General features: G+C 49.2%; 1 protein-coding gene across 1 annotated transcript in view; it reads right to left on the reverse strand.

Moving 5' to 3' along the window:
- The window catches only part of ulk1b (unc-51 like autophagy activating kinase 1), a 101,347-nt gene that overhangs the window by 8,359 nt on the left and 67,619 nt on the right, over positions 1–25,369 (reverse strand). Inside the window, 10 exon segments of the mRNA XM_052032212.1 lie at positions 3,160–3,278; positions 7,329–7,510; positions 9,184–9,300; positions 9,303–9,394; positions 11,497–11,625; positions 13,462–13,577; positions 17,599–17,783; positions 21,608–21,691; positions 21,693–21,862; positions 23,188–23,336. Of these exon segments, the coding sequence (XP_051888172.1) occupies positions 3,160–3,278; positions 7,329–7,510; positions 9,184–9,300; positions 9,303–9,394; positions 11,497–11,625; positions 13,462–13,577; positions 17,599–17,783; positions 21,608–21,691; positions 21,693–21,862; positions 23,188–23,336 (1,343 nt within the window).

Here is a 25,369-nt window from a genome sequence, read left to right on the forward strand (position 1 = left end):
ACACTCACATTTATTTTACCAGCACACAATGTTGTAAGACACCTTACTGCCAATCACATACAATTCATTTTTCAGTCTCAACGAACATCCAACGTCCCCTCATGGTCAGTGAAGGACATTGGCCAAAATAAAAATTACCCCAGTGCCTGTTCAACGTAAGTTCATGTATTTTCAACATTTAACTGAAGAAAATATGGTTTAATGTTTCAGCTGCACATCAGCACCTCTGAAGGGTCACCCTGGAATTGTGCTCACATCCCTAGAACAGAACTTGAGGTTTCTGACTTAGAGGCAAGAGTGCTAGCAACTGAGTGAGAGGCGACTCTTCGTAAGTAATGGGAGCAACACACGAGATGCTGGAGGAACTCAGCGGGTCAGGCAGCATCTGTGGAGGGGAATGGACAGTCGATATTTCCTGAAGGGTCTCAACCTGAAACGTCAACTGTCCATTTCCCTCCACAGATGCTGCCCGACCCGCTGAGTTCCTCCAGCACTTTCTAAGTTGCTCTAGGTTCCAGTATCTGCCGTCTCTTGTGTCTTCATAAGTAGTGGGACTGTCCGCGTCCTGAAACATGATGGATTAATGCAATCTCTTTCCATCTTTAACTAGATTGACTCCTGGGGTGGTGGAACTATTGTATGAGGAGATTGGGTCAACTGGGCCTGTGGTCAACTGGAGTTTAGAAGAATGAGAGAAGACCTCACAGAAGTGCACCAAATTCTGGCAGGGCTCGACAGACTGGATGCAGGGAAGATGTTTCCCCGGCTCAGGAGTCTGGAACCAGGGTAAGACATTGAGGACTGAGATGAGAAGTTTCTTCACTTCGAGAGTGCTGAAGCTGTGGAATTCTCTGCCCCAGCAGGTGGAGGCCAAAACACTGAATATATTTAAGATGGATCTCTAGACACAAGAGAGAACAAGGGACGTAGGGAGATCGTGGGTATATGGGATTGAAACAGAAAATCAGCCATGATCAGAATTGGAAGGGTTAACGTAGGAGGAGTGTTTGATCGCTCTGAGTCTGTCCTCAATGGAGTTCAGAATGATGAATTGGGATCTCATTGAAACCCACTGATACTGAAAGGCCTGGATAGAGTAGACGTGGAGAGGATGTTTCCATCAGTGGGAGAGTCCAGGATCTGAGGGCACAGCCTCAGAATAAAGGGAGGTCCCTTTAGAACTTTGATACAGAGGAATTCCTTCAGCCAGAGGGTGGTGAATCTGTGGAATTTGGTGCCACAGACGGCTGTGGAGGCCAAGTATTTAAGGTTCTTGATTGGTAAAGGGGTTAAGGGTTACAGGGAGATGTTGGGAGGATGGGTTTGAAAAAAATCAGCCATGATTGAATGGCGCAGCAGACTCAATGGGCCGAATGGACTAATTCTGCTCCTATATCTGATGGAATGGTGGAGCAGGGGTTGAGGGGTCGAACCAACTCCTTTTTTTTCTACATTTTTAGCTTATAGGCGTCACAGGGAACTGTTCCGAGGCTGATGGCAAAGGTTGGGAGGTGGTGATTTGGAATGCCAATTGATGCAGAGAATCAACTCTGAGGCTTTGATAAAGTGGACATGAAGGAACCGTCTGTGGTGGGGGAGGGTCAATCACCAGGGCACACATATTAATGATCAAAATTAATAAGGTAATCAGCTGCAAGGGAGATGGGGAGTTATTGAATTAACGCAGCCTGTCGCTGTGATCTGTGATGTGGTTTCAGCAGGGAGCTGGGAACAAAATGGCAGCAACCCTGGGGAACAAGTCAGACTCAGGGACACCTCTCGCTCAGCTTGAAATTCAAAATCCTGCAGATTCTGGAAACCTGAAATTAAAAAAACCCAGAAAATGCTGGATACACTCAGCAAGTCAGGCAGTGTCTGCGGAGAGAGAAACAGTGAATGTTTCAGGCCTCCGCACTCTCTGCAGTTTAGAACTAACTTTTCCAGTTCTGCTGAAGGGTCTTCATCCTGAAGTGTTAGTTCCATTTCTGCCTGAGTATTCCAAGCTGTTTTATTCCACAGCTTCCTAACCTGTCTGGAGTTTTGCTTTGTAATACATACACTATCAACTCAAAGTACTCCTGCAATGGAAAAATACAAGGTGTTGGAATCTGGGCTAAGTTAAATCAAGTTGCCCTGAAATCCCATTTCACCCAGAGACTACCTGTGGGTGGACCCCCTTGTCTGTGTAGGTGGGATTACTTGGATTGGTAGCAGCTGATTCTCTAAAGATAAAAACAGTGGGGAAAAAGCCTCCACATGAGCCCAGGGACCCGAAATGCAAGACTCAAGTTTTTGAACCTGCCCCACATACAACACCAGTATCCCAGAACAGGCAGATTCTAGCCAGCACTTGCTTGTTGAAGTTTAGACAGTGTAACTACAGTGTGATGTTTACATGGGAAATCCCCATTAGGAAGAGGCAGGAGTGGGATCATATTATTCCTCAATAAACATAGCACATCACTCCCCTGCTTTGGAAAGTTGTCGTGATGGGGAAGGGGACTTTCTTCAGTCTGGTGGATTGAACACCTGACGCTCAGAACACTCTGTCGATCCAGTTCCATTCCATTCCATTCCGCGACTCTCTGGGGAAAGGCTATGGAAGGTCCCACAGCTCCGTGACACACACAGGCTTTTTGATGAAACCAGAGGCTCCTTAACTGGCCAGGAAACAGCAGCCAGTTTTGTGGGCGGTTTTCTAAGGGTGTTGTGATTGGCTGAGTCTGTTCCCAAATGAACATGTCTGCTAACCGACAGCAGTTACTGAGCGACAGACTTTGGTGCGTTTTTCAAAAGCCTACCACAAAGGGACAGAGATCAAACTCTCCTGCATGTTGGATTGTCTTCACAAGAGCGAATGAGAGATAAACGGGCAACTGAGGTAGAGCTGAGGGATGGGTCAACATGGAGACTCTTTCAAAGAGTTAGTACAGGTGTGATGGGCCAAATCAGCTCCTTCTGAGCCCAATCATTCTGTGACTCAATGACTCCTGACCAGACAGATCACATAATGCCTTTGTCCCTGTCTTGCACCTGTCTCAAAGGTGGACTGAGAAGACCTTGACTTTGTTTTATCATTTGAAGCTCCATACAAACCATTCACGATCACGTGTGTGTCACGGGACACCGAAATTAGTTCACATCCACACTAGAGCTAACCCTGTTTAACACTCGACGATGGGCACAGTCTGCCCGCCTTGATCTGGCTCTTGCTCAGATGTAAAGCCGTTGACAGGAGCTCTGCCACCTTCATATTGAGGACCAGCTGCTCTGCGTAACTGCAAAATAAAAACGCAGGAAACGAGAGTCAGGGAAGGAAGGTGCGAGCGTGTCAGTGTCCCTCTGACCCTGCAAGTGTGGAGTGTGTGACAACGTGGGTCACTCCCATAAGATATAGGAGCAGAATTAGGCCATTCAGCCCATCAAATCTGCTCTGCCATTCAATGGTAGCTGATTTATTTTTCAACCCCATTCTCCTGCCTTCTCCCCATAACCCCCTCACCAATCAAGAGCCCATCAATCTCTGCCTTAAATACACCCAATGACTTGGCCTCCACAGCCGTCTGTGGCAATTCCATGGATTCACCACCCTCTGGCTGAAGAAACAGGGAGGGGTGTAGGGGCTGGGAGGGGATGACAGAGACAGGAGGGGTGTAGGTGCTGGAGGGGATTACAGAGACAGGGACGTATTGGTATTGGTTTATTATTGTCACTTGTACCGAGGTACAGTGAAAAACTTGTCTTACAAACCGATTGTACAGGTCAATTCATTACACAGTGCAGTTACATTGAGTTAGTACAAAGTGCATTGAAGTAGTACAGGTAAAAACAGTAACAGTACAGAGTAAAGTGTCACAGCTGCAGAGAAAGTGCAGTGCAATAAGGTGCAAGGTCACAACAAGGTAGATCGTGAGGTCAGAGTCCATCTCATTGTATAAGGGAACCGTTCAGTAGTCTTATCACAGTGGGGTAGAAGCTGTCCTTAAGTCTGGTGGTACGTGCCCTCAGGCACCTGTATCTTCTACTCGATGGAAGAGGAGAGAAGAGAGAATGTCCTGGGTGGGTGGGGTCTTTGATTATGCTGGCTGCTTCACCAAGGCAGCGAGAAGTAAAGACAGAGTCCAAGGAGGGGAGGCTGGTGTCTGTGATGCGCTGGGCTGTGTCCACAACTCTCTGCAGCTTCTTGCGGTCCTGGGCAGAGCAGTTGCCGCACCAAGCCATGATACATCCAGATAGGATGCTTTCTATGGTGCATCTGTAAAAGTTGGTGAGAGTCAAAGGGGACAAACCAAATTTCTTTAGCCTCCTGAGGAAGTAGAGGCACTGGTGAGCTTTCCTGGCCGTGGCATCTACGTGATTTGATCAGGACAGGCTGTTGGTGATGTTCACACCCAGGAACTTGAAGCTCTCAACCCTCTCGACCTCAGCACCATTGATGTAGACAGGTGCATGTACACCACCCCCTTTCCTGAAGTCAATGACCAGCTCTTTTGTTTTGTTGACATTGAGGGAAAGGTTGTTGTCATGACACCATTCCACTAAGCTCTCTATCTCCTTCCTGTACTCCGACTCATTGCTGTTTGAGATACGGCCTACAACAGTGGTATCATCTGCAAACTTGTAGATGGAGTTAGAGCAGAATCTGGCCACACGGTCATGAGTGTATAGGGAGTAGAGTAGAGGACACAGCCTTGTGGGGCACCAGTGTTGAGAATAATTGTGCCGGAGGTATTGCTGCCTATCCTCACTGATTGCGGTCTGTTTGTTAGAAAGTCAAGGATCCAGTTACAGAGGGAGGTGTTGAGTCCTAGGTCTCAGGGTTTGGTGACAAGCTTGCTTGGAATTATTGTATTGAAGGCAGAGCTGTTGTCAATAAACAATAGTCTAACATAAGTGTCCTTACTGTCCAGATGCTCCAGAGCTGAGTGTAGGGCCAGGGAGATATCTGTTTCGCCGATAGGCGAATTGCAATGGGTCCAGGTTGTCTGGTAGGCTAGATTGATGTGTTCCATGACCAACCTCTCAAAGCACTTCATGATGGTGGATGTCAGAGCCACTGGTCGGTAGTCATTGAGGTATGTTACCTTACTTTTCTTTGGTACCGGGATGACAGTGGTCTTCTTAAAACAGGAGGGAACCTGAGATTGAAGCAGGGAGAGGTTGAATATGTCTGCAAATACTTCTGCCAGCTGATCAGCACAAGACCTGATCACGCGGCCAGGGACACCATCTGGGCCAGGTGCTTTCCCCGTGTTCACTCTCCGGAAGACTGATCTTACGTCCTCCACTGTGATCACAAGTTCAGCTGCATTGGAGGCTGTCAGGGTGGATGGTGACAATTCACTTCCCTTCTGTTCAAAATGTGCATAGAATGCGTTAAGTTCATCAGGAAGGGATGCGCTGTTGTTAGCTATGCAGCCCGACTTCGTCTTGTAGCCTGTTATGGCATGTAAGCCCTGCCATAACTGGCGGCTGGTCAGGGACTCTATTTTGAGTTGGTATTGCCTCTTAGCATCCCTGATAGCTTTCTGAAGGTCATACCTCGATTTCTTGTGCAGATCAGGATCACCAGATTTGTGTGCAGCAGTCCTCTCCTTCAGTAGGGAGTGGATCTCCCGGTTCATCCATGGAACACCAGTATTGTCCTCTTTGGTACACAGTCCTCCACACACTTGCTGATAAAGTCTGTGATGGTGGTGGCATACTCATCTAGGCTGGCAGCTGAGTCTGTGAACATGGACCAGTCCACTGTCTCAAAGCAGTCACGCAGGAGCTCATCTGTTTCCTCAGACCAGCACTGCACGACTCTCCGTACCGGATCCTCCCGTTTCAGCTTCTGTTTGTATGCAGGGAGGAGGAGCACAGCCTGGTGGTCTGATTTCCCAAAGTGAGGACGAGGGGTGGCTCGAAAGGCATCTTTGATGGTTGTATAGCAGTGGTCAAGGGTGTTGGCGCCCCTGGTGGAGCAGGAGATGTGCTGATAGTATTTTTGTAACACACTCTTGGGGTTGGCCTGATTGAAGTCCCCTGCGATGATGAAGAGGGCCTCAGGGTATCCTGTCTCAAGGTTGTTGACCACGGAGTATAGCTCATTGAGTGCAGGCTTCATGTCCGCCCGTGGTGGTATGTAGACTGCCATTAGGATAGCTGAAGCGAACTCCCTTGGCAGGTAGAATGGTTGACACTTCACCATTGGATATTCCAGGCTGGGTGAGCAGGAGCTCGCCAGGATCGTCACGTCTGAGCACCACAAGTTATTAAGAATTAGACCCCTCCGCCTTTAACTTTGCCTGAGGACTCTGTACGGTCCATTCGATGAATTGAGAAGCCGTCAGGTTGAATAGCAGAGTCAGGTGAGGCAGGTGTGAGCCACGTTTCAGTGAGGCACAGCACACAGCAGTCCCTCAGTTCTCTTTGGTAGGTCAGTCTTGCCCTTAGTTCATCAGCTTTGTTCTCAATGGACTGGACATTAGCGAGGAGTATGCTGGGGAGGGGAGTCTTGTATCCACGTTGCTTCAGCCTCACCTGCAGCCCAGCCCTCTTGCCACGTTTCCGAGATACGCATCGGTGACTCTTCGGTCCTGAAGTGGAGCCACCAGGTAAGTTATTGTTTAGGGTCAGACCTGTAAGACCTGGAGTGGATTCCCCTGGACTGGATGGTAAGTATCTTCTCCTTGCTAGACTTTGAAGACCTGGAGCAGATTCACCTGGACTAATAGGTAAGTGATTGCCAGTGAACAGACTTGGAAGACCTGAAGTGGATCCCCCTGGACTGGGAGGTAAGCTTGAAAGACCTGGAGTGGATTCTGCTGTCTTGTGAGTTAAGTTGTTGCTTCCACACAGGTTAAGTGTCTTTGAGCTGCCTCAGCAGGTAAGTGGGGTCGTCGAGGTGGGCTTTGGCGTCGGGACTCGGCCTCGGGTGCTCCGTCAGGTCGGGCTTCTGATCCAGAGGGGCCCTGGTGTCGCGCCCAGCTGGTTGGGCCTCGAGCTAGGCCTCGGGCCTGGGCCTTGCGTCGGATCGGGTCTCAGTCCTCGGCCTCACTTCGGGTCGGGCCTGGGCCTTCCGTTGGGTCGGGCCCCTGACCTCGTCCTCGCGTCGGTGTAGGGGTGTAGGGGCTGGAGGAGGGGGGTAGTTACAGAGACCAGGAGGGGTGTAGGGGCTTACAGGGTAGAGAAGGTGCGGCCACAAGGGGGTCTAAAACATGGGTGGGAATCATAACTGCGAGGCGTGGGTGGAAAGAAGTGTAGTCATGGAACCAGAACTGGTGAATAATGATTGGAAGTGCCCCCTTCTTCTTCCCCTCCCCCTCCCTCCCCACAAACCTCACCTCCACTCCTTGCTCAGCAGGCTGATCTGATCGACCACCACACTCTCCTGAAGCTGGCTGGTGGAGGTGCCCAAGCCAGACATGGTCTCCAGCGAGCTCCCCCTGGCCGAGGCGATCTCCATCACACAGTGAACGAAGGCCAGCGTGAAGCGAAGGTTCTTCAGGATCTCCGTGTGCTCCTGCTGTGAACGAGAAGGGACATTGACTGCTCCAGCAGCAAGAGCAGTCTCCACGCAGGGAAAACATCGCCATTGCATCTCACATGGCTCGTCACAACCGTGGGACGGCCCAAAGCATTTCACCGCCAAGGGAGTATTTTTGCAAGTGTAGCCACTGTTGCAATGTAGGAAACATGGCAGCCAATTTATGCACAGCAAGATCCTACAAAGAACGATGGCCAGATAACCTCTGTGCAATTCCCAAGGGAAAACCACCTGCCTGAAATCTCTGGGGCAAATTTTCCTAATTTTCTTCCAAATAGTATCCGTGGGGTTTTACAGAGTGGGGTCTTACAGAGTCTCGCCTTACAGAGAGGCATCTTACAGAGAGAGCATCTTACAGAGTGTGGTCTTAACACCCCGAGCAAGAGCATGTAGCGGACACCGACAAGGCAGCACCCCTCAGGGTCGCGTCGGTGTTCCAGTGCCTGGGGTGGGACTTGAATCTGAAACTGCCTCAGAAGCAAGCGCGTGCCCCAGTGAGCACACAGTCAACAATCACACCCTGTGCAACCCTCAAGGCCTGGGCGCCTGCCTGCTTCATCCCTACAACATTTCACACTGGGTAGGACCACCCTCTCCACTGATGACCCTCCTACTCTTCTACTGCTGGGGCATCACACCGGCTCCCGAAACAGCAAGTGGGCTGGGAGATCTTGTAGAAAGCCTAGATCTGTAGTGGGTAGCTCCCATCTCCCCTCTCACCCTCCTTAGCTCACCCCAGATAGGAAGTTTACAACCAGGAGGGCAAGAGAATTCAGCAATTAGACAGTAACAGGCAAACGAGAGATTCTTATTTGTTCACAGGAGTCCCTGACAACACTGGTGCCTATTGTCCATACCTAACTGCCCCAGCACTGAGCAGGGAGTAGGAGTCCATGTCCAGCAGTGCTGCCCCACTCCTGCTCTGTCTGCTTAAAGCTCTGCCTTTGGAAGAGTTGAGCAGGAACAATCTGCCATCCTCGCTATAAAAAATATCATTTCTCCTTGGGATGCAGTAGGGTTTGAACACCCAAGAACACAATGAAGAGGAGGCCACCCGGCCTCTCAAACCTGCCCCGCCATTCAATATGATCACGGCTGATTTGTGCTGGCCTCAGCTCCTCTTCCGTGCCAGCTCCCCATAACGCTCAAACTTTCAAATGGTTGCCTGCATCTAAAATACTTCCAGCCTCCACAATCCCCGACTCTGCTGGGGTAGAGAACTCCAAAGATTCATCACACTCTACGGAACGTACTCTCTCTCAACTTGCACTAGTGTGGATATGTTTCTTCTGCTGTGCAGGTTATGTATAATTTAGGTTTTGCACTGTGCTGCTGCTGCTAAAAGCCAATTTCCATGGCATTTATACCCTGGGTATGGATGCCTGTGACAATAAACCTGAAATTATTTCTACACAGCTCTGTTTACACGACTGCACCCTTATCTTGTGACCTGCTTTAAAGCCCATCCCTAAACGTTAACCACATCAGCACAGGTACAGGGTCATCTACAAACCAGATTAAAACAAAATAGCATTGGTGCTAACATTTGAGGAAAGAAATGAAAATCACCCATGTTTGCTCAAATTTATGCAAAAATATTATCGGCTGTTGCTCTAAGCACACTTGAGAAATATTTTTAAAAACGCACGCACCTCCATGAGAGTTTCTTCAGGTAGTTCTGGGGCTTCAAAGGTCACGGCAGCCTCCATATTGGTTGCGACAGTCTCGGGGAAGGTGTATCGGAGAGCTGAGGGCCCCTCGTACAGCCCGTGTAAGGTTTCAGTGCCAGGACCCAGCGGGGAACCACTGGGGGAGCCCAGCCACTGCAGGAGCCCACCGAGCTCACCGAACTGGAGGAGCCGACTGCAGGAGGAGACAAGAGACACAGGGCTTTACAGCAGCTGAGCGCAGACCAGTATCAGAGCCAGTCACCACGTACCAGTAAACAAAGGCTTTAGTCTCTCTGCTGGAAGAACAAGGAAGAATTTTTCCTGCCTTCTACATCAACATCACAGTGGACATACCCTGGGTGACATAACTCCGATTCCAACTGTCCCGTGATTAAATCAGGCCAACTTTCCTTCTACTTGCCCAACTTTAAATGCTTAACTTATTTATAACCACATTGCATGGACCAAAATATTTTCCTTGTGTAAAAGGGCTTTTTTTAAGCTTAAAGGACACGAGATTTTCTGTCCTTGAACTTGCTCGCCCATTTCAGAGTGCAGTTAAGGGGAGGTCTCACTCCCATGGGTTTGAAGTCACAAACATGGACCAGACAGGCCAACGGATCTCCTTCCCTGAAGGACAGTCATGAACCCAACAGGTTTTTACAACCACTGATTCTGGCTTCTACTCTAGATTTATTTAAGTCACTGAATTTGAACTTCACAGCAGCTGTGGTGGGATTTGAACATGCACCTCTGGATCTTGAACCAAGCCTTTAGATTACTGGTCCAGTAATTTAGCAGCTACAATACTGTCTCCTATATGTGCACCCCGGTGACTGCTGGCCCTGCCTTTCTGCATGTGGGCTTGCTTTCAGAATGGGCGTGGGTGCCCACAGTGCACCTTGCCCACACTTGGTACACCCTGCAGCCTCTGTGTGCTGGCGGAGGAAGGAAGTGCCATTAAATTTGGGTTTATGTTTGGCTGATGTACAGCTCCAAGTGAAGTCACCAGCTAGTTCTGTTAGAGCAGTAACTCAGAGAGAAGGCAAAGCACCCAGACTACCACACTGCCTTCTGTTGACATCGTGCGTTAAACATTAACCTGCCAATTGATTGGGTGGTCAGCTGTACCAAGAGATAAAACAGAAGTTGCTGACACCTCTTCTTCTCAAAGGGATTCCTGGTGGAAGCTCAAAATAGCTTCTCAGTGGGGACACGATAACATATTTGACTCTCTCAAGCAAAGCACAAATACAGACAATACAGTTAGTGTAAACACATCCTTAGGGAAGCCTGCCAGATCAACACCAGTTTTTAAAGGTTTAAGAGGAAAGTTTGCATAAATATGGTGAGTATTCCTTTGATTTCCTGAGGGTGATCGCAAGTACAGGGGCTCCCCCAGTTACAAATGACCTGACTTATAGAAATCCAACTTTATACAAATTCTCTCGTACATTTTTACAGCATTTTTCAACCTACTACAACTAATAATAAAATGTTTCATGGTATACATTAACGACTGGATATGGTATATGTTCCATTGGTTTAATTATGGGGAGTGTTAGGGTGATTTTCAATGAAATGAAAGAGTTCTAGCAAGTGTATGTAGAGCGATACGATGGGGGTTATGATAGAAAAATGGATGGTCCTGACTTGGAGAAAGTGGCTTACAGATAATTTGCAGCATCTGAACACTTGCGTAACCTGGGGAGTTGCCTGGATTGGGAAATACTTGGCAGGGGAAGCATTTGCAGGGAATGATACGGAAGTGGGACTAAGTGTAGACCTCCTCCAAGGATGAGGCCGTGGCTGCCTTCTCGGTGAGGTCCTGTGGTCTGACCCCCACAGAAGCCTGCCATATGTTGTGAAACCTTCATCAACGCCCTCGGGAAAAGCAATATTATCTGCCCACAATTCAGGTCCCTTCAAGCCCAGCAGGGATTGGTGTAGATGGTCTCCACGTTGCTGCCCACACCCCCCAGGTATGTGAAAAATATAACTGATATCTTTGGTCAATGACATGGTTTTTATTTACACACAGGATTCAACATGGTGAGCACAGCAGTTGTTGCCCACCCGTTATTGCCTGATGGGACATTTCAGAGGGCAACTATAGGTCAAACACGTTGGAGGACAGGAGTCACAAAGGCCAGACTGGGAACGGATGGCAGCTTTCCTTCCCTGAGGAGTGAACTGGAGGAGTTTTTACTCCATGGGGTAGTTTCATCAGCACCAGTAATGCTACAACGTTATTATTGGATTTTAAGGACACGTTTGAAGCAGAAACAACCATACCTGAAAACATCCGTGTCCGGCCAGAGTGGGGGGAGGTGCCGCTGGGAGGGGACCCCACCATGAACACTGCTGGGGCCGGACTGCAGGAGAGTGCGGTCGGAGGTTGTCCCCCGCTGGCTGCGCTGGGAGCTGGAGAGGGAAAGAACAGGGTTCGCGTACGTCAGAGGCAAGTCTGATACCTTGCCCAACACCACCCCTCTAAGCAACCAGCGCAACTCCCAGAGACAAACACAGAGACCGAGGGAGGCGTAAACACTCAAAGCAGCAGGAGGAGGCCATTCAGCCCCTCGAGATCAATCCACCAACCACTTAGATCCAACGACAGCCACTTGCATTCTTGTAGCACCTTTAGCACTTCACAGAAGCATTATCAAAGCAAATTTACCATCAGACCACCTATGAGGATGGGTGGCAAATGAAAACACTCAGTCAGATGCAAATTTTAAGGAACATTTTAGAGAAGGAAGAGGGAGAACGTGAGGTGGGGAGGTTTAGACAGGGAACTCCTGAGCTCAGGGCTTGGGTGGCTGAAGGCAATGGGAACTGGAGACAAGGAGAGGTCACGGTTTGCCTGGTTTCATCCCTCCTCACCACCCCGCAATGTCCGAATCCAGCAAAACCTGCTGAGAGCCCACAAAGTTTCACCTGCCCTCCGCTTCCTGTGGAGTTCTGAGAAGGGAGCTCCAGATGTCTGGATTCAGCTTGCTGGAAGAGGCAGTGGATTTGGCGAAACCTATTTTACACCCCACCCCTACCCCCAAGCCCTCAGCACTGATGACCCACTTGCTGGGAACAGCTGGTGACTCTTGCTTCCCTCTAGTGCACCACAACCCTGCAGAGAAGCCAGGCAGCTGAGAATCCCAGCACTTCGAGGGTCAACCATGAACATACAGATTAGAAGCAGGGGTTGGCCACTTTGCCCTGACACTGCTGTGATCATCTGATTGTAAGCTCAGTTCTAGATTTCCTTCTCTCCCCCCCCCCACCCCCCTGCTAACCTTTCTCCCACTTGCTATTCAGTATCTCTCTACGTCGTCTTCAGAAATACTGAAAGTCCCTGTTCCCACCGCTCTTTGAGGAAGAGAGCTCCAAAGACTCACAACCTTCAGAGAAAAAATTTCACCTCATCTCTATCTTACGTGGATGGTCCTTTATTGTTAAACAGTGAAACCTTGTTCTAGATTCTTCCACAAGAGAATTGTGTGTGTTTGTGTGGAACAGAAACCAAATTACTAAGGGAGCTGGCGAGGGGCATAGACAGGGTGAATGCACAGTCTTTTTTCCAGGGATGGGTAGTCAAGAACTAGAGGGCATTGGTTTAAGGTGAGAGGGGAGAGATTTAATAGGAACCCATGGGACAACTTTTATTTTACATACATACATACAGAGGGTGGTGGGTATATGGAACGAGCTGCCAGAGGAAGTGGTTGAGGCAGCCACAATAACAACTTTTAAAAGATACTTGGACAGGTCCATGGACGGGAAAGGTTTAGAGGGATATGGGCCAAATGCTGGCAAATGGGACTCACTCGGATGGGCATCTTGGTCAGCATGGACGAGTTGGGCTGAAGGGCCTGTTTCCGTGCTGTATGACTCTATGACTCTCGGTGCTGACAGTGGGAGGGGCCCAGTCACTGCTGCTCAGAACACCTACTCACTGCAATGAGCATTTCTGAACTCAGTCAGCAATCAAGCCACAGCTCCCTTTACGCAGTAGGACCAAGATAAATAAATCTCCCCCGACACTTCACAAAAGCGCAGCGATTCACACCGAGCCACACAAGGGTGACCAAAGCTTGCAAAAGAGGTAGGCTTTAGAAGAAGGAGGGAGGGTTAGAGAGGGGATTGCAGAGCTCAGGACCCTGAAGGTTCGGGGGAGCACTCTGCCCCAATCAGAGGCTGCACCAAGTTAAAGAGGACACCAGCAGTCAGCCTGCAGTGAGCTGCTGCCTTGGGCCACGTTACCTGTCACGTCCATCGCCCTCTCTGTGTTCAGGCTGTCATTGCTCACGGTCTCCGTGATCTGCCCTCCAAATGCTGCCTTCAGGAGCAGATCCGACAGCTTACCAGCGCTGAGCGACCTGCAGGTTGTACAGAAGGTTCGTCAGCGCGTAGATTACAAGAAACTATTCACAGACCAACAAATAAACCCTTCCTGATCTTGTTAAGAGGTGCAAGTTCTGGACACAACGGGAAGGCTGAGAATCATCCTCGATTATCCTTCATTTAGCTCTCAGCACAAGCTCAGCCCCGGGCGGAACCATCTGTGCAGGCAGTGTCTCCGGATAAACTGTGACTGCTGACCACCCCCCCCCCCCCCCCCCCCCCCCCCCCCCCCCCCCCCCCCCCCCCCCCCCCCCCCCCCCCCCCCCCCCCCGCCACCTATCTGCTGCGAAACCCAATCGAACACCACGCCTCAGTACAGTAGACCATTCAGCCCACTGAGCCTGTGCTGGCTGTTACAAAGAGTAATCCGTTAGTCCCACTCTGCTGTTCTTTCCTCATTAGTCCTGTAATAAGTCGAGCCCAATCACTGTCAGTGCCTATGATTGTGTCTGTATTCGAAGTCCGAGCAAGCAGCACATCCTAACCATTGTTGCGTAAAAGCGTACTTCTGGGAAAAGACTGAGGTCACCTTAAAGCCAGTTACTCTGCTATCAGCCTTTTACCCACTGGAAACTTCATTAATCCAATCTAAAACATTAACTTGAAACATCACAAGTGACTTCTGCTTAACTTTCTCAACTCAGGTAGGCACACAACCTCTCCCCGTCACTGGAATCCTTCAGGGCTGGAGCCCTGTCTCCACACCATTCCCCCTTCCTCTGCTGGAATCCAGTTACTCCCTTCCCATCAGGAGTTCCGTTCTCCACTGCTTTCCTGGGGCCATCCCTTTAGTAGTGTGTCGAGTCTACATCGAGCTTGCCCTGCCTCTGTGACAGTGCTCTCCAATCAGTCGCGCCCCCTGCTCTCTCCCCACAATCCTGAACCATTTGCCCCTCCCAGGTTTTAACACAGTTTGTGTTTGAAAGTTTCTGTTGCCTGCTTCAATCGCCTCTCAGGCAGCACCTTCCAGATCATCGCAGCTCACTGTGGAAACACATTCTCCGCCCTCTGCACACTGCTACACCTGCCGTGGAAGGAGTTTCTGCCTGTCTCCTCCAGCCAAAGACCTATCATAGAGTCATACAGCCTGGAAACAGGCTGTTCAGCCCATCATGTCCAGGCCAACCAGTGGGCACCCTTCTGTATTAATCCCATCTTCCAACACTTGGCCTCTATACCCGGGCGATTCAAGTGCTTGTCTGGACACTTCTGAAACGCTGTCAGTGACCCTGCTTCCACCGCTCCCTCAGGCAGTGTGTTCCAGGTTCTCCCCACTCTCTGGGTGAAGAAGGTCCCCCTCAGATACCCTCTAAATCTCTTCCCCCTCACCCTAATCTGTGTCCTCTAGTTTTATTCACTCCGATATGGGGAAAAGTTTCCTGCAGTCTACCTTATCTATACCCCTCATAGTTTTATATACCTCAGTCATGTCCCCTCTTAACCCCCTCCACTCTAGGGAGAACACCCTGGTGAATCCTCTCTGCACCCTCTCCAGTACCGTCACACATAGAAAAGTAGTGTAGTGACCAGACCTGCATTCACTCCAGCTGAGGTTTGACTAATGTTTTATTAAGTAACCTCCTTACTCTTGCACTCAGTGCCCTGACTAATGAAGGCCTTCTTAACCACGTTATCTACCTGTGGTGCTACCTTTAAGGAACTTTGGACTTGTACACCAAGGTCCCTCTGTTCTTCATTACTCCCTTGGACCTTACCATTCATGATGTCCTAGCCTCATTAGTGCTCCCAAAATGCATCACTTCCCATTTATCTGGATTAAACTGCATCTGCCATCTCTTGGCCCATTTCACCAGCACATCGATATCACCCTGTAGCCCAAGACCACCCTCCACACTGTCCACAACCCCACCGATCTTCATGTCATCTGTGAACTTACTGACCATGCTCCCCACATCCACATCCAAATCATTTGTGTATATCACAAACAGGGGTCCCAGGATGGACCCCCGTGGAACACCACCGGTCACAAACATCCAATCACAAAAATAACCCTCCACCATCCCCCTCTGACTCCTACTGACAAGCCAATTTTGGATCCAATTTATCAACTTGCCCTGGTAAATTGGATTCAATTAACCAGGGCCTTACTGAAGTCCATGTAAACCACATCTACTACACTGCACTCATCAATACACTTTGTTACCTCTTCAAAAAATTCAATCAAATTGTCCAGACAGGATCTGCCCTTGACAAGGTGATGCTGGCTATCTCCGATTAGTCCTTGCCTGTCCAAGAAATCGAAAATTTTTTCCCTTAAATTTTTTTCCAATAACCTCCCTACCACTGATGTAGGCTCACAGGTCTGCAATTGGCAGGCTTTTCCCTGCTTCCCTTCTTCAAAATGGGGACCATATTTGCTGTCCTCCAGTCATCTGGTACCTCACTTGTGCCCAGTGAAGATTTAAAAACCTCAACCAGAGCCCCAGCAATCTCCTCCCTTGCTTCCCACAGCAATCTGGGATAAATCCCATACACTCCTGGGGATTTATCCAACTTTAAGCCCGCTAAGGCATCGAGTACCTCCTCTTCATCTATGGAGACCTGCACTCGACTTTCGCCTTTCCCTTCACTGAATTCTCCGACTACAAAGTCCGTTTCCTTTGTGAGTACCGATGGAAAGTATTCATTTCAGAAAACTACACCTTCTGGCTCCATCTACAGATTGCTCCTATTGTCCCTAATGGGCCTCACTCTATCCCTGGTTATTCCTTTGTACTTAATCTATTTATAGAACAGTTTCAGATTGACCTTAATCCTGACAACCGACTCTCTTTGCCTTCCTCATTTCCTTTTCACTGGACAAGACTTGTTAATGAATCCCTCTAATTTTGTGTCCACCTCAACATTGTGCAACAGTGCTGATGAATGGATCAAAGTTTGTAAAAGAAAAGCCTCTGAAAGGTTTGCAAAAACATATCAGCACCACTAACATAACTACAGACCTACTTCACTGAAGGAGCGAGAGGCTATTCAGCTGATCAGCAACAGCTATCCATAAAGGTACAGCTACCCTCCAATCACAACATCCAGAGGTTTACCCCAACTCCCTGCCTAGCCCTAGGTCTCACCATCCACAAGGTTGACTGACGAGGCCAGTGCTCCTTTCTCTGGATGATGGGCTCTGAGCCTCACCTGATGGGCAGCTTTACGATCATGAAAGGTCCCAAGAGAAGATGTTTATGTTTGCAGGAAGAAGTCAGGACTAGAAACCTGAATTATATGGATTAATAAATCCAATGGGGTAACCCAGCAACTGGTGCTGCCTCACAGCTCCGGTGACACAGGTTTGATCCTGATCTCCAGTGCTGCCTGTGTGGAGTTTGCACATTCTCCCCGCCCACCCCAACCACAGGAGGGGTTGGGAGTAGGGCAGCAGGGAGGGGTTTAAGGGGAAACTGGATAAATACAGGAAGCAGGGAGGAAACGGTGACAGGGGTGGCAGATGCAGGGGGAGTAAAGGAGGCTGATGTGCGATAGAACTACAGTGTGGCCCTTTCAACACATGCTGTGTAAGTATGTGGGGCGGCACAGTGACACAGCTGACAGAGCCACTGCCTCACAGCTCCAGTGACTCAGGTTCAATCCCAACCTCCGGTGCTCCCTGTGTGGAGTCTGCACGTTTTCCCTGTGACTGCATGGGTTTCCCCTCGCTGCTTCAGCTTCCTCTCACATCCCAACGACATGCGGGTTGGGAGGTTAACTGGCTGTTGTAAGTTGTCCCTAATTTGTGTGGGTGAGTGGCAGAATCTGGGGAAGTTGATGGGAACGTGAGGAGAATAAAATGGGATTGGCATTGGATCGGTGTAAGTGGTTGGTTGATGGTGGGTGAAGACCGGGTGAGCCTGTTACTGTGCTATATGACTCTATTAATCACTCTCCCTGTGTAAAGGAAGGTGTGTGTTCACAGCTCGCATCCACACCCCCTGGACCTGCTGTCTGAGGGGGTCAATGGCCTGCTGGCGTTAATTGCCAAACCTGCCGAAGGGTCCCTTCACTTCATCGGCGGACATCTGCGTGTGTCCAAGCTGCTGGTGGTGGAAGTGGCCTAGATCAGGCGCCGTCCTGTTGCGATTGGAGGCCAGGGTCATGCCCTGGTGAGTGAGCAGTGTGACGAGATTCTGGGAGCTAGGAAGCTCTGGGAACTCAAAAGGCGCCGACACCTGGGGAATCAACATTAGAAGCCGGTTAATTTTTCTTTAAACTCAGTTCCTCAGAAGGAGCCTGCAGCTTTCCCCTTCTACTGACACTACAAACATCCACAACTTCACAAAGAAGTTATTTACATTAAAGGTTGAATTAATCTGTGCCAACAAAATTCTGAGCAAATTCTGGGTGACTTCAAGATCAAGGCGAGCTATGGACTTCACTGATTGGTTCTCAATATCATGTGATCAGCATTGCCCCATCCAATCCCAACATGGGATGAGGCTGCCCGTGTGGTGCTCACGGGTGACTGCATGGGGAGATTCTTGCCCAGTCTCGACGGCCCTGTTTCTGTCCTCTCCACTGTAGGGTTCAGTTCCCCCTCAGGATAACCCCCGTTTCTCTATTCAGCTTCAGCTCAGCACAGGTAGCCAGGGCTCACCCAAGCGATCGTCTGACCAGCCCCACTCCCATGGAAGATGTCTTAAAGTCCCCCACATCCCTCCCCGCCTGTAACCCCCTCCAACCCCCACACCTCTGTAACCCTCAGCATCCCTATCTCTGTAACCCACTCCCAACTCTCACACCCTTCTGAGATCCCTGCACTCTCCCAATTCTGATCTTTTGCGTAGTCCCCAATCCCCACTGTTGTGACAGTAGCAGCCATACTTTCAGTTGCCTGGGCTCCAGAATTCCCTCCATAACCCACTTGCCCTTTGTTAGACTTTAAGATGCTCCTTAAAACCTACTTCCTTGAATAAGCTTTTGCTCATCTGCCTTAATGTCTCTGGAGCTAACTCCACGTCACATTCCGTCTGCTAACATTGCAGTGAAGCAACTTTATAAAAACATTGTATACATCGAGGAAGGCTGTGACTGGTTGTAAAGAATAATCCAATCAGATAATGAACAGCCTGTTTGCTTTCTGATTGGCTGTGTGAAGCCACTACAGACACATTGGCCAACCAATGGTGTGAGCCTAGGGGCAGGGCAGGTGGAGGAAGGGTGATGTGATTTACGTGCCCCACCAGAATAGTGACTGATCTTTCACTGAGGTGGTACTTTAGAGTCTGTACTTCTGCACCACATCTCTTGTGAACTCTCCAGATCCACTTATTTCTGCTGATCTCCCTTGTGCCCTCGTCCACCAGCCTTGTGTCTCTTCAACCACTCCCCATCCACACCAGCCCTTGCTCCTGAGCCAGAAGGTTGGGGTTCGGGACGCACAGTAGAGACTTGAGCACAAAAATGTAGGCTGACAGTATGACTGGAGCGGTTAGCTTTGGTTTTAAACAACACCACTTCTCATGGGTGGATGTCAAATATACAGGAAACAAGCAGGAGGCTCCCCCCTTACCCGTCCAACAGTTACCTCTCCACCAACATTGCTAAAATGGTGCTCTTGTCATTACCACATCACTATCTGTGGGAGCTCGCTATGCACAAATTGACCTCTGCATGACCTACATTGCAACAGTGCTTACTCTTCAAAGCTACCATTGGCTGCAGAGTGCTTTGGGACATCCGAAGGTTCCAAAAGCCACTACACAGATACAAGTCTTCCCTATCCCAACTTTCTGGGATTGTCCTGGAGTCTCTGGGAGTTAAATATTAATCTCCCAGGTTCAACAAAAGCAGCCTGCTGGAAAAATTCATTGAGGCATTAAAACAAACTGCATGGTAATCTTGTTTTCACTGAGCCCTGTTATTTATTCTGACTAAGAGTGCCAGAGATGGGGAGTAAGGCCCTTTGACTGACAGTCAGTGCCCACCAGTGCTCAGGTGCCAGCCCTCTGGAGGTTAATGCCCACTCCAGCGACCTGAGCACAAAGGTCCAACCTGAAGAGATGCCCTGGGGACAATCCCTTCACTGACATCACTGAAGGAGATCATCAGGGGCACAGGTTTAAGGTGAGAGGGGGAAAAGATTAAAAGGGATGTGCGGGGCAAGTTTTCTTTTTACACAGAGAGTGGTGGGTGCCTGGAACGGGCTGCGAGGGATGGTGGTGGAGGCAGATACGATAGTGGCGTTCAAGATGCTGTTAGATAAATACATGGGAATGGAGAGACATGGACCACGTGCAGGCAGAAGGGATTGGTTTAATTTGGCATCATGGTCGGCACAGACGTTGTGGGCCGAAGGGCCTGTTCTATGGTCACTTGCTGGAGCTAGTGGTGCGTGTATCAGCTGCTATGCTTCCTCTGTTGTAAAGGTGAGTGTTGGGATGCCCTCATTCAGTCAGGTGAAGAGAACAAGCAACACACAGAACGCTGGAGGAACTCAGCGGGTCAGGCAGCATCTGTGGAGGGAAACGGACAGTCGACGTTTTGGGTTGAGACCCTTCACCTGGGCTGGATGACAGCGGCGAGGTAGCCAGTGTAAAGAGGTGGAGGGAAGGGGTGGAGCAAGAGCTGGCAGGCGATAGGTAAAGAAAACAAGACCATTTAGTGGCCACTCACACTCCTTACTGGGACTTGTCAGCCCAGGCCAATGTGCACAGGCCTGTCCCATCAGACCACCTTCCTTGCCATTCCCCACCCTTGGTGACTGAGCTGGGCTCTTACCGAGAGTCGGGTTGGGTTGGGTCAGGGAGCAGAGCACTCCAGAGACACTGGCACTGTAACAATTACATCCCAAACCAGAGCTCTTAGTTAAGTATATTAGGGCATCACCTAATCCACATTCAGCTGATTTGACCTAATTGCACTCACTGATTTATAAGCTCCTTGGTTCTAACCAAATCACAGCTTGGTAGTGTCCTATTGGCTGAGGGGATCATGTGGGGTGGAGTTCTCTCCTGACTGACTGCTGTCACATCCGCGTGTCACCACAAGACGCTGGCCTGTCCTGTAGGTTGGGTGAGGGGAACCTGTACAAACACCTGACAGAGAACCAAACCGATGATGGTAGGGATAAGTGAATGCTTTTGGTGTGACAGTGCATACTCAGGGAGAAACTCTCAGCCATGGGACTCTCCTCAGGGGAAAGAGCCTGCACTTACAGCCACGGTCAAGTAGGATTTACTTCAGCATCTTGGGGCAGTTTGCTTGAGATCTTTAAAGCGAACCCCAAAGCGATGATGCAGGATCAAAGTACTTCATGTAGATAGTTTGTGGGGTACCAGGAGGGTAGAACCAATGCCACTAAGGCAGACCATCTGGTGGATCTTGCTGTGGCAAAAATTGGCTGCCACGTTCTCTTTGATTTCACTGGCTTTGAAGCACTGCCTATCTACACAAACTTATGAGTCATCGAGCAATACAGCAATGGATACAGGCCCTTCGGCCCAACCAGTCCACGCCGACCACGGTGCCCACCCAGCTAGTCCCAATTTCCTGTGTTCGGCCCATATCCCTCTAAGCCCCGCCCCTCCATGTACCTATCCAAGTGCTTCTTAAATGATACTGTTGTACCTGCCTCACCCACTTCCTCTGGCAGCTCGTTCCATACACTCACCACCCTCTGCGTGAAAAAGTTGCCCCTCAGCTCCCTTTTAAAATCCTTCCCCTCTCACCCTAAACCTATGCCCCTAGTTTTGGACTCCCCTACCCTGGGGAAAAGACTGTTACTGTCCACCTTATCTGTGCCTCTCATAATTATAAATATTTCTACAAGGTCATCCCTCATTCTCCTACGTTCCAAGGAATAAAGACCCAGTCTGGCCAACCTCTCCCTATAACTCAGGCCCTCGAGTCCTGGCAACATCCTCGTAATCTTCTCTGCACTCTGTCCAGTTTAACCATGTCTTTCCTGTAGCAGGGTGACCAAACTGTACACGGTTTTGGTCCCCTGTTAATCAGCAAAATAACCTTTCCCCAAATACAACGCCAGCAACGTTACCTTTGTTGGGGATCCAACAATGGTGGGGAGTGGGCTCCTCTGAATCAACTCGGAGAGTTTAGGTGATAGTCTCATCTGTCTGCAGGACTGTTGTACATGGACCTGCTGAGGCTGACTCTGCTGAGGCTGGGCCATATAAGCCACCAGAGGGTCTGAGTATCGCTTCTTTATCTTCTGCTGACATTCCGAGAGATTGGGAGCAGCTGTGCAGTCTGGTGCCCAGTCCGTGCTGGTGAGGTTCTGGTAACAGGATACCTGGTGTCAAAAATGGAAATCTATTACAGTATCACCACAGCAGGATCTTACTCCCAGCTCTGGGGCTAACTCGGAATAGCAGAGAACCCCACCCACCCCGGACGTTCTCTCTTCTCCCCCCCTCCCATTGGGCAGAAGATGCAAAATCCTGAAAGCACGTACCACCAGGCTCAAGAACAGCTTCTACCCCCGCTGTTATAAGACTATTGAACAGTCCCCTAGTACGATAAGATGGACTCTTGAGCTCACAATCTACCTCGTTGTGACCTTGCACCTTATTGTCTGCCTGCACTGCACTTTCTCTGTAACTGTAACACTTTATTCAGCATTCTGTTATTGTTTTCCCTTGTACAACCTCAATGCACTGATGTGATGAAATGATCTGTATGGATGGCATGCAGAACAAAGTTTGGTACATGTGACAACAATAAACCAATTACCAATTTTCTTTTGATCTTTTGACACCTAGAGTTTAACCTGTGTCCTTATGTTTCAACCTTTCCCCACGTCACTGAAAATTTGAAGCCCACAAAATCCTTATGCTTCTCCTTTCCAAGAGTGGGCAACCTTAGCCTGCACGTTCCACAGCTCTGCGTGACTACTGGCCATTCCCACATCACACCTCCACCGGTTCTATCTCTGTGACATTCTTGCCCACCGATTCCTACTATCACTTGACCCTCTCCCTGCTGTAACCTCTGTACCAGGAGCCCATGCCCAAGTATCTTTTACTGTCTATGTTCCTGTCCAAATGTCCAATTGTACCTGTTAAACATTGTAATTGTACCTGCCTCACCCACTTCCTCTGGCAGCTCGTTCCATATACTCACTGCCCTCTGCCCTCTGAAAGTTGCCCCTCAGCTCCCTTTTAAATCCTTCCCCTCTCACCTTACCCCTATGCCCTCTAGTTTTGGACTCCCTTTGCCTGGGAAAAAGACCGTGACCATCCTCCTTATCTAAGCCCCTCATTTTATAAACCTCTGTGAGGTCGCCCCTCAGCCTCCTTCTCTCCTCCAGTGAAGTCAGTCCCAGCCTGTCCAGTCTCTCCTTACAACTCAATCCCTCCAGTCCCAGTAACATCCTTGTGAGTCTTTCCTGTACCTTTCCTGCTCAATGACACCCTCCCTGCACGTGACCAGAACTGCAGACAGTGATGTAATAATACATTTTATTAACAGTTGGTGTGTGGGGAATGCAAGACCTGGAATGAAACAATATGCTTGAATACACAGCCCTTCTCCACTCAGGGCAACGACACACGCACCTTCTGAGCTGTCTGTCTGCACATCAAGTGTCCACGGGAACAACCCCTTGCATCAGCCTACCTTGTGGTGGTGGTGAGTACGGCTTCAAACTTCCAGAAGATGACTGTCGATGGTGCGTGCAGCCCTGGTCTCCATGCTGAGGAGGGGACGCTGATGTTTTATTGATCCCCAGCGGATTTGTGCTGCAGGACCTTCCAAACGCCTCCGACCTGAACAGGAAGCAGACGTGGCTCGTCAAAGAAGGCAAGGTCAGTGGACACACTCCCAACCTGACGACCACCCCAAACCGCCCCACGGCCGATGGACCTTTCAGCCACCGGTGTAACACGGCAGCTAATGCAGACACAGCCAGTGCCCACATTCAACACAGTGATGAACCAGCAACAGTTTGTTTAGCTGGCGTTAATGGAAAAAAGCTTGTTCTTTTTGGTGATAAGGACCGATGGTGGCTCAGAGGTTCAAGGTGTAGAATCAGATTGGATGAAGATACCCAACAGTGTGGGGTAAGAAGTGACTGGTGAGAGTGGTATATGGGCCCCTACTAGCAGCTATAGTGTAGTCCAGGGTAAAATCATAATAGGGGCTTGTAAGAAAGGCTCTACAATAATTCATCATGAAGACTGAACAAATCAAATTGGCAATTGTAGTCTCGAGGATGAGTTCATAAAGCATATTCAGGTTGGTTTCTTAGTTGGGGAACCAATCAGGGAGCAGGCTCTTTTGTTATCAGGTAATGAGGACAGATTAATTAATTAGGTCTTGATAAAGGATCCCCTAGGAAAGAGTGATCACATCTTGCAGGATTTCAAATTCAGTTTGAGGGTGAGAAGCCAGTGAGGAAGCAAGTCTCTGTGGGAGGGCTGGACCATCTGTCACTGCAACGGAGGAGTTAAGGATGGTGTCAAATTAAAACAAAAGTCATGGAATGTTGCACAGATAAGTGGTGGGGCAGAGGACTGGGAAACCTTTAGAAACCAACAACAAATAACTAAAAAGGCAATCAATAGGGAGACGATAATAATATAACAGCAGGCAGTGAGGGTTTCTACAGGTGCAGATAAAAGGAAGAGAGAGGCTAAAGTAAACTAAGGTCCCTTTGGCGGTAAGACTCAGGGAAAAATGTTGGGAAATAGAGAAATGACTGAGATTTTAAATCATTATTTTGGATAAGTCTCCACAGCAGAGTTGGAGAGTCACACAGCACGGAAACAGGCCCTTCGGCCCAACTGGTCCATGCCCACCAAGGTGCCCATCCAAGCTAGTCCCATTTGCCAGCGTTTGGCCCATAACCTTCTAAACCTTTCCTATTCATGTACCTGTCCAAGTGTCTTTTAAAAGTTGTTATTGTAGCTGCCTCAACCACTTCCTCTGGCAGCTCGTTCCACATGGATACCACCCTTTGTGTAAAAAAAGTTGCCCCTCAAGTTCCTATTAAATCTTTCCCCTCTCCCCTCTAGTTCTTGATTCCCCAACCCTGGGAAAAAGACTGAGTGCATTCAGAGGACACAAAACATGCAATAATCCCAGATAATCACCGTGTGATGAGGAAGAGGAAACATAAAACAGTCTCTATCGCTAGAATAGAAACTACAGGTCCAACCCCATGGAGCTAAAGACCAACAAGTCCCCAGTAGCTGACCATCTGCATCCTCTGGACAAAGAGGGTGGCTGCAGAGGAAGTGGAGGCTGTGGTTGTAATCCTCCCAAACTCCCAGAATCCTGGAGAGATCCCAGAGGATCGGAAAAATGTAACAGCACTGCTCATGAAAGGAGACAGACTGCAGGAACCTATAGCCCCACTTAACCTGACATCTGTCATTGGGAAAATGCTGGAATCCATCCTTAATCAAGTAATAGCAGGACATTGAGAAAATTAAGCAGAGCCAGTATGACGTGTTTGACGAATTTGCTGGTGTTCTTCGAGGACGTACTGTAACACACAGCGTGGATAAAGAGGAATGATCAGGGGTAGTGGATGTGCATTTCTGGAAGCCACACAAAGTGTGCTGCACAAGGTAAGAGTGCATGGGGTTGGAGCATGATAGAGGTGTGATTAACTAACAGATAACAGAGAATCGGGATCAACAGACTATTTTTGGATTGGTAATCAGTAACTAGTGCAGTGTTACAGAGACCAGTGTTACAATCTAAACGATTTACAATCTACATTTAGTGACTTGGATGAAGGTGCTGAGAGTACTGCAGCAAATTTGTTGATGATATGATAGGTGGGTTAGCAAGT

Source organism: Pristis pectinata, chromosome 17 (genome assembly GCF_009764475.1).
Source record: "Pristis pectinata isolate sPriPec2 chromosome 17, sPriPec2.1.pri, whole genome shotgun sequence".
NCBI lineage: Eukaryota > Metazoa > Chordata > Chondrichthyes > Rhinopristiformes > Pristidae > Pristis > Pristis pectinata.